The following is a 9,898-nucleotide window of genomic DNA, read 5'->3' as shown; positions in this document are numbered from 1 at the left end:
TTTGTTATTGTTCTTTTGCTTATTTACAAAATCGTTAGTTTTAATACAAAAACCTTTATTTACATATTGCTTTTAAAAGTAATATATATATCATAGATATACTTTTTGTACTATTGTTCCTGGCTATCTGATAAACCACAGCTTGAGTATAATAAATTATATTATTAATGTTTTAAACCTAATAATAGGTTTTATGTATGCTTGATTGAAATTATTAAAGTGCTTCTTTGATGGTTTTTAGAAATAAATATATATTTTAGTGGAAGTAAGTCACATATATTCTTATTTCTTGTTTGCATTTTTATTTCAAGTTGTAAAACAGATGGCAGGACCATCGCATAGTAACAAGCCTCGCTAATTCATCCCATGGTAACTCCATAGGCAAACAACTAAAACATAAATATGGTAAATGAAAAAACATTTAATGGTATTCATTGTAAAATAATTGCAGTTTTAATTGAAATGAACAATTTTAAATAATGAATATTAAAGTGAAGTAATGTTTTACGTTAGAATTAGAATTCGACGAACCCATTGATTGTATGGCCGTCAGTATTAACACTAACAGTAACAATTAATTACTATAAATATGATATTGATATAGACTTATAGTAGTTGAGTGCACTATATAATTAACATATGGTATCTACTTCATTACAGGACAGGAGTCGATAACGTTTAAATTGTTTTCATGTTTGTGTTAAATTTAAAATTGGCATGAGACCTTTGATAACTCAAGAAAATAGGAGAAATTGTGCACATAATTTCATATTTAAAAATCTGTTTTTATGTATTAATACTATTATTTGACATGGGCCAATTTTATCATACTATGATTCATAGTTTATGTTAACATGCTTGTAATATATCTATTGGTGTAACATATGTATGTGTATATTTATTATATTTTGCAACAAAAATATTTAGTGTAAAAAGGAAAGAAATGTGTTTGATTAGGAATACTTGTTACTCCAACTAGGCATTCGTTAAAAAAATTCAGATAACCAAGTAATTATTATATCTTAATCAGATAGAGATACATGTTATTTGAAGCTCTTTTATTTGTATTTCATAATATTAGACAATTAATAGTTTTACATTCACTTAGCTTTGTTATGAGTTTTAACATAAAATGCCTGTCACTATTTAAATAGTTTGGTATTAAATAGGTTTTTTAATCAAATGCCTTGAAACCCAATACCTTTTGTTTTAGTGATGCATATTTTTCTGTTATTTTTATTTGTGTTTTTCTGGTTTTTGATCATGAAATTACAGATTGTAGTTTGAATCTCACAGTATATTATGTTTATTGTGACATGCTTTAGTTGAACTCATAATCTGAAAGAAAACTACTATGAAAAGCTTTTCTTATCAGTTAAATAATTAGTGAGCTTGCTTACATGATATGGTTTTTGTAACAGTCATGAACTGTAAGTAGAAATATAAAGAATAACTTAGGTAAAACACACAAAAAATGTAAATAATTGACAACAACATTTCATATTGTATTGACAGAATAAAATAATGGTTCGATGTGACTTCAAAATATCAGAGGAATAACAATATTAAATTACAGTAGTACAAATGGGTGTGTAATTTTTGAAAATACTTGTTGTCCAATGAACTAAATGCTAGAAAAATCTATACATAAACACACATAAATATACACAACACACTTTGTAATAAAAAAGAAGGAAACAATTGTTGAGGCAGCTGGATAAGAATTTTGTAAAGAAGAATATAACAAGATCATCTAACAAGTCACAAAAAACAATTATTATTTTGATAAATAAGAATACAGAAAGATAGAGAAAACTGAAACAGCTTTAAGGTAGCAATGTACTATGAATAGTTAATATCCAATTCCTTTATATTTTTAAATAAAAGTGATAACTTCATTTGTCAGATTGAAAATAGAATGCCTTCTCTATATACATAAGAGCAATTTGAGCATTTCAAATGGTTATAGTATTGTTGATCCACAAACAAAACTGAACATTAGCTTTGTTCAATGCTTAGCTTTGTAAGCACATATACCTACACCAGACTGGTGGTTCTTTCTAGATAATCGTAAAAGATATAAAACATAAATTATGTCCTAAGTTAATAAACTATTGCCAACCAGTTGCTTCCTTGTGGTTGGTGGTTTGAAATTAGAAACAGTGCAATGCTACCTGGACTGTGTGCAAATGTGCTGTGATGGGACTCGGCAATTGGAAGGAAGAGAGCCTGTGCTTTGGTCAGTGATAAACACCTGTAACCTGTAAATAAATAAACCACTTATGTAGTATCTTTATTTTTATAGTAAGATATGCATGTACTCGATTTTAACTTTAACATAAGATTTTATGACTATATAACAAAAACATCTATAATGTTCTTTAAAAATGCAATATAATTATAGTTGGATGTCTTGTTTATCTAATCATTGTAAAAATTATTGTAAGTGAACTGTTATCTTTCAGAAAATCAAGTTGAAAATGATTAAGCATGTTTGGTTTTGCTTATTTCGATTGTCTGTACAGTAAGTACTTAGGTCTTAATTTGGCATTTTGTTGATGAGCCCAACTTATTTTTTTATAAATATGTAATAATAGGTTTGTTAGATTAATATATTTTAAGCTAATAAATAGTTATTTGAAATTAAAAAAAAAAGAATGGTATAAATCCTAATAAGGTAATTTTTGTCTCACCTTACATTTTCTCCTTTTTGTGAATGGTTGAGCCTAGGCTTAGTGTTCCATTCAATGTGCTGTACAAAACATAAGCCAATAATGCATTTAAATAAACTTCACTGAATCTATTCAGGTAGTTTAAGTGCCTATTAAAACAGAAACATTCCAGTAGGATACAGTTAAGTTATTATTTGTTGTTTATGTTTTCTTAATGCAGTAAATGATTATCAACACTACCATGAAAAATAGTTTCACAATGTAACTAGTTGAATCAAGCATTGAGTAATTTACTAGAAGAGGCTTACCAGTAGAATTTTGTGAGCATTAAAATCTTTCACATATAAAATAAACGATAAGCTTACACATATATTGGTGCTCTAATCAATTTACATCATAAGAATGCATGCTATGCACCATATAATGTAGTCTTCAAACTTATTGATTGATTAGATTCAAAGGTACAGTAAGGCCAAAAGGTAGGAAAATGTCTTGTTGTAACTGATGAACTACTGTAAATAGGTCTGTATTATTATACCCTGATGGTTGTTTTTCCAATAACGAACCTACTGTGTATGTACATTTTTAGTGACTTTTTTAAGATACCTGAAAATATTTGCATGGTTGACCCATGAACTACTAACATTTATACTATTTATTATAGGGTTATCATCATCATTATTATTATTTTGTTGATTTATGAGATGAAAAACTCATTTCATGGCATAATAGGAAATGCCCACTTTTCTTCTAAAGTCGTCCATTAAGATAGTGTTGGACAACTTTTCATTCTTCATTTCTTGCCTCTTTATCATTGTTATATCTACAGTAGTTGTGGATCTGTGAGGAATGGGCTGTTTCTGATTCCTTTCCTAGAGGTTGTGGCTCATATCATTATCATTCTGGAAATGTTGGCTATTTAGAAAGTTTATTCCTACTTCCAGTATTTCCTTCAGAAGTTATTGTTTTTAACCCATTACAACAATTCCATTTTGTATTTTACTCATAATTAATAGAGAAATAGTACATCTCATGATCATTGTCTTCCTATTCTGAATAATATTTTGTAGGTTCAGTCATGATTAGGAGCCTCTTGGTCTCTGGTGTGATAAATCTGGTAACTGATCAGTTTTTGTATTCTTCACTTATCACTTGATCCACAGGTTTTTTCTTTGGCTTTGTAGAACATCTGAATTGATCAGTACTAAATGCATTGCTACATCTCTCCACTTCAAGTGTCCTCTCTTTAAGTAACTAACTCCACTGCCTTCGAAATTAGACATTCTTAGCAAATGAACAGATCCCTTTTATGCAAAACAAGTCCATAGTACTTAGTAGACAATGTTGATCAGTTAATTCTGAGTATGTCATGGTACTCTAGCCTTTTAGGAAGAAAGTTGAAATAGTTTTGAATAAAAAAGCACCAATTTGAACCCTGTAATTTAATACAAGTTTAGTTTTATCACTATTTCTCAACCTTGGTTGTGCTGGTGTGATATAATGAAATAATTTTTTCTGTTCTTTTCAATGGTGTAAGCCAGTTTGGCTTCAGTTCAATGGAGAATTGCACAGCAGTTGGAACAAAGTGATAAAAGCTTAGTTTGGTGATATGTTACCAGAAGAAAGGTTTGTGAATGTTTTGCCATGCCGGCTATGTTATTTCTTTTTATCATGAAGTAATACAGTATGTAGCTCCTGTGAGAACCACATAAAAAATTCTTTGTCATCATGATCTGACACACCAGAGATTCATGAAGTACATATGACAAACAACAAAACAAAATGCATTAGACAGTAAATACTAATGTATCAAGGATTAATAAAAGTATTCTTTTTGTTAATATATGTATGTTCCAAAATCATTTTATAGAGAGTTTTTATTTGGTATTACAATTTTTTTCAAGTATGGTGTTCTTCTGTAGTGAAAACTGAATGCATAAACCTTGCTGTAAGAAACAACAGCTTAGAAACAACTTCTAACAGATGTATAACTAAAATGATGAATTTGCTCATAGTGAATAATTAGTGATCTACTAAAAATGCTATGGTGTTTTACAAACCTGTGCTGATGAGTTTCAGGCTTTCTAATGCTAGCACACATCAGTACCACATAGTTATTCTGAATACAGTCTTCACTGCATAATGTTGCATATAGTTTTTAGAACAAGTACATTTTTTCTGCCGTGATAAATACTTGGAGAATTTTGATTAATGATTTATGCTGTATCTAATAAGTCATTTATAACACTGAGTATTATGTATTTGTTGTTAACCACAAAATTATATGATGGACTATTTGTGCTGTGCCCACCACAGGTATCAAAACTCAATTTTTAATCATAAGGCCAGAGACTTAATGCTGAGCTACTGGAGGGGCAAATAAATTATAATTTTATAATTATAACTATTGTTTGTGATTAATTATTTAAAATAATTTGCATGTTAAATCTTTTTTAGCCATATCTCTGGAAAATACAAACATGCATACTTTATAGTTTTAAATCGAAAACTGTGTTATATGTGTGAGAATAGGTAGTCAAACCTCAGAGTTATTAATTTGTAGTCCAGACGTTTTAGTGTGATATGTGGGATTAGATATAGGACAAGGATTCATTGCAGTTTTGCCTTCTTATAAGTGGTATATGTATAAACATGATACATTTGCTCATTTATTTACCAGCTTCTTATGGTAGAAGTAAATATAATTGTTACAATCTAATTCTGTATCTTAGATCTAAAATGGAGTATGAGAGTTTGTGAAATCCTGTACAAGGTACAGATGTTTTTATTCATGTATAAGTAACATAGTCCAAAATTGGATAATGAATGTTTTTTTCTGTTCATATAAGTGGACAATCAGTTTGCAGACCTCATTTCAAAACTTGTATGTTTTCTGGTAGCTAAAGTTGATGGAGTGTGTGATAACTGTAGTTTATGTCTTATTGAGTAATTGTTAATGTATATTTTTTATATGCATCACTATGTTCTATTATGCTTCAGACATTACAGTATTTGTGACTAGATTTTTATTACTCTTAAAAATACTTTCAGTTGCTGTTATATTGGTTTTGTTCTTGTAAAAGAAAAGTGTAGGAATGATAGCAAATTGTACTGTGCCTTAATAAGGAATGTTTTGACCATATTTAGTTATAAGTTGTGCATGTGTTCTGATATAATTCTTAGTAGATTCAACAGACAAAATTTTATTAATTCAGCAATTAACATGAACTGATGTTTTGTTTTTACTTCAAGGGTTTACTTTCACTATTACGGAAACTTAAATCTGCACCAAACAGAGAACTTCGTATCCTCTTGCTTGGTTTAGACAATGCAGGAAAAACTACTATTTTAAAATCATTAGCATCTGAGGATGTAACACACATAACACCAACCCAGGTATGTATGTTTTAATTATAAACTGGTATTGATAAGTGGTGTGTTTAAAAGGTTATTAGGAGAAATTTTAGTGAATGGGACAAAACTTGAAAAATTACTTTTAATATTGAGAAGTGTAAACTCTTAAATATGAGATATGTAAGTATGATAAGGACTTCTTGTGTCATAAGTGCATTATTCTTATTAATTATCAAGGAGTGATCCAGATGAGATTGTTGGTAAAACCCTAAAGCTCTTTATTGAGTGTTTATCTTTGATGAAAATATCAAAGATGTTGATTCTATTTATCAGGAATTTTGAATTTAAGTACAAATAGATTATCCTTGTACAAAACTGTTGAAGTCTTACTTGGGTACTGGTGCAGTTGTGGTTCACTTAAATAAGGAATAGTATCAATGTGTTGTAAAGAGAATAGACACAGGCTACTAATATAAAACATCATTTTAAGAGGAATAAATTTTGGTCATGTTTTATTATGGATATTTAAGAAGAATTAGATTCAGATGCTCAAAAGTTTTAGTGTTTTGAACAGTCTTCTTCTGGGTGCTAGTCTAAGAGTTGGAAGCAAAATCTTAAAAATTGAAGGTAACAAGTTTTAAGTTTAGAATCCCAGATTGAGCTTGTTCTTTGACACTTTTTGTTGTTTCTAGGGTTATGAATTTGTAGAATGGCTTACCTGATGATGTCTTCTATTCATTTGAAGTATTTTAAATGTTACCAGGTAGTTATATGGATTAAGAGTACTATAGTTAACTTGCAATAATAAGTATTGTCATAATATATTTTTTTTGTGAGTAAGAGTTGACCTTAATAGGCCAAATGGTCTGTTGATACCTTTTTGTTCTTATGTTTCTGATATGGTATATTACCTTTTTTTTACATAAATAGCTATTCTCATTTAGTGCTGCCCTCTATATGCAAAATATTTTTTCACATGCTACAAGCCTTGAAGCTCCCACCCATCTGTGAATCAACTGATTCAAATGCCTCTCACATGCAAATCATCATGCAACAACCCTCCACCAATAAGTGTGACACACTCTTTCGATGCATGTGACTCCTTCTATACAATTATACCAAACTATCACTTCTCGTTTAGCAGTACTTGTGTTGTAACATTTAGTTTGTGCTCTCTTTAAGTGTTTATTTTTATTTTATTTTATCCTGAAGCAGATAATAAAATATTAAGTTTATATTTTGGCCTACATATATGAAAGTTAGTGTACAAGTAAGTGTAAACACCAAAAATATTCACCTGTAAATTAAACTAGTTTTATTCATTATTTGTATATTATTTAATTATTAACTGTGGAAATAAGATGATGCTTTATGCAATTAAAGTCCTTTTTAAATTGTGTTATGTGTAAGGACCTGTTATAACACTGCACCATTTAAGCCAATCTGAACTCAAAGTATGTTTGTCTGCATAAGTAATATAAATGAGGTAAACACAACCAGAAGTTAGACTGGATGTAATTTGGGACAACAGCTTTGTTGCCAGGATTCCAAAACCTAATAGAGAGGGATACACAGTGAAAACATTTAGTAGCAACTCTCTCTTGTTTAGACATAACTTGTGAAGGAAATAGTCATTAGACAAAATATCATGAATAATGTCTCTCATTTGTTACTCTGTCCAGTTTATGGTTGCTAAACAAATAATTATAGATTTCATTAGGGTAAGATATCTAGATTATAATTTTTCAGTCTTTCCAATGAAGTGCAGTGTACATTTAGAAGAAAAGTTTTTCTATTACGAATACTTGTTTTTGAATTTAAAAAATGTAAATGATTTTAAGCTATAATAACCATTGCTGAAAATGTCTGACTAAGAGAATCTGGATAACTTATTTTGAATCAAGGAAAGTTAGTAAATACTGTTAGATGTGAATGAACAATCTAACTAATATTTTTTGTCACAGAAATATGTGTATGTTTGTAAATCATAAATAAGAGTAATAAATTATCAAACATACATCATTAAATACCATTAATGTCTAAGACAGTATTTTTTATTTATATCTACTTTGGCAGTTTAAAATATGAAAATTATTCTAGTGCAAACATCATTAGATCTCATAAATACTTACTTGCCCAGAATTTACACACATACACATAATTTCTTACCAGTTTATTTATAATTTCTTGTAAATTAAATGACTATTTCATATTAGTAAATAATATTGGAGAAAATAAGAAGTTTCCCAAAAAGTTTGATGATTTGTTATTACTTCTATGAAGCTGCTAATGATATATTCCAAACAATAGTAATAGTAATATGTCATGATAATTATTTTGACTAATTTTGATACATGTATGCAAGTTACATTATTCTTATACTTTACCACACAATGTTTTCAATCTTGTATTTATCTAACATATATCAAGTGTTGATTTTTTCTTTAAATCAGGGGTTTAATATTAAGAGTGTACAATCTGAAGGATTTAAATTGAATGTCTGGGATATTGGTGGACAACGAAAAATTAGACCATACTGGAGAAACTACTTTGAAAATACAGATGTCTTGGTATGTAATTTTTTCAATTTAATGGTTCTTGTACTTATTAAATTAAATTTATTTGCTGCATTTATTAGTTACCTGGTGTTGTGGAGGGAGAATTATTAAATATTCTTAATTACTAATTGCTTGAAAGCAAATTTGTATGAGTAAGTTGTCACAGTGTTTGTAAGTTTCACCAAAGTTGTGTGAGCATGTAGGTAAAGGTCATAACCTTTTTATAGTTACATTCAAAATTTAATTAAACTTCTTTATTATCAATGTATATCAATAAATGTGACATCAAAATGTGGTGAGTATATCAAGTTTTAATTTCTTAATTTTCAAAAGAATATATTAGAATAAATTCTCAATCTTCATTTCTCTATATTACGTGACACTTGTTTGCTCAAAATTGCTCAATTTTGATATCCTATCCCCTGTTTGAGCTTCTGAGTTGTAATGCAAGTCTCCAATCATATTGGTTTACAGAGATATAAACCACAAAGTAAATCCCACATGCTACACTCTACTATTTCATACAGTCTTTCAAAAAATGTCAGTAGTTCTCTCTTATATTTATAACACATTATTTATAACCAACAGAAAAGGATATTTTAATTTAATGAAGTACATAATAGGCTAGCTTGTCCTCATAACAGCTTTTGAATTATTTGGCCTACAGATGCTATTGCTGACTTCATCTTGACCAAGTAAGGGAAATATTTTAATGCACTTATAGCTTAGTTAAAAAGTGAGTTAAAGTATAATTGTTATAGGGTATTGTATTTTTTGTATGCGTTGTTATTTTGTGTTCATAATAGAATATTTGAAATCAATAAAATTTAGTAAAGTACTAAAATAACCCTACCAAAAATTAGGGTTAACTTTTATTGCAAAAAAAGTACAAGACCCACATATAAGTACAAAAGTTCTTGTTTTATATATATATATATACCGTATTTTTCGGAATATAACACGCATTCTTATTTTGAAAACAAAGTCTTGTGGAAAACTTTACTAACTCCATTACTATAATTTATTTTTTTATTATTTAGGGAGCATTATAAATAGTTATGTTTTTAAAAGAAAAAAAAGAAGCTACTATTGTTATAAATAACACATTCAATTGAACTAAACTATGCATGCCTACCTAAATATATTTATATACATGTATATTATTCATACCTTCGGTGTATAGGACGCAAGCAGATTTTGACATCAAATTTTGGGGTAAAAAAGTGTCTTATACACCGAAAAATACGGTAATAATGATGTTCATCTAACTCACCACCACAAAACAGGCATTTTCAGTTGTTTAAAGTATATGGA

The 9,898-nt window shown here is 28.8% G+C and overlaps 1 protein-coding gene across 1 annotated transcript in view; it reads left to right on the top strand.

Annotated features, from left to right (window-relative positions):
• The first annotated feature begins 311 nt into the window (after positions 1 to 311).
• Positions 312 to 9,898, top strand: part of LOC106471857 (ADP-ribosylation factor-like protein 3) — a 14,268-nt gene continuing 4,681 nt past the window's right edge. The window contains exons 1-3 of the mRNA XM_013932481.2: positions 312 to 405; positions 5,925 to 6,068; positions 8,480 to 8,596. Of these exons, the coding sequence (XP_013787935.1) occupies positions 403 to 405; positions 5,925 to 6,068; positions 8,480 to 8,596 (264 nt within the window). The 5' untranslated portion in view covers positions 312 to 402. The remainder of the gene's footprint in view (positions 406 to 5,924; positions 6,069 to 8,479; positions 8,597 to 9,898) is intronic.

This window comes from Limulus polyphemus, unplaced genomic scaffold (genome assembly GCF_000517525.1).
Source record: "Limulus polyphemus unplaced genomic scaffold, Limulus_polyphemus-2.1.2 Scaffold4906, whole genome shotgun sequence".
Classification (NCBI taxonomy): Eukaryota; Metazoa; Arthropoda; class Merostomata; order Xiphosura; family Limulidae; genus Limulus; species Limulus polyphemus.
Note: the sequence above shows the minus strand (reverse complement) of the source record. Positions and strands in the feature narration are given on the sequence as shown.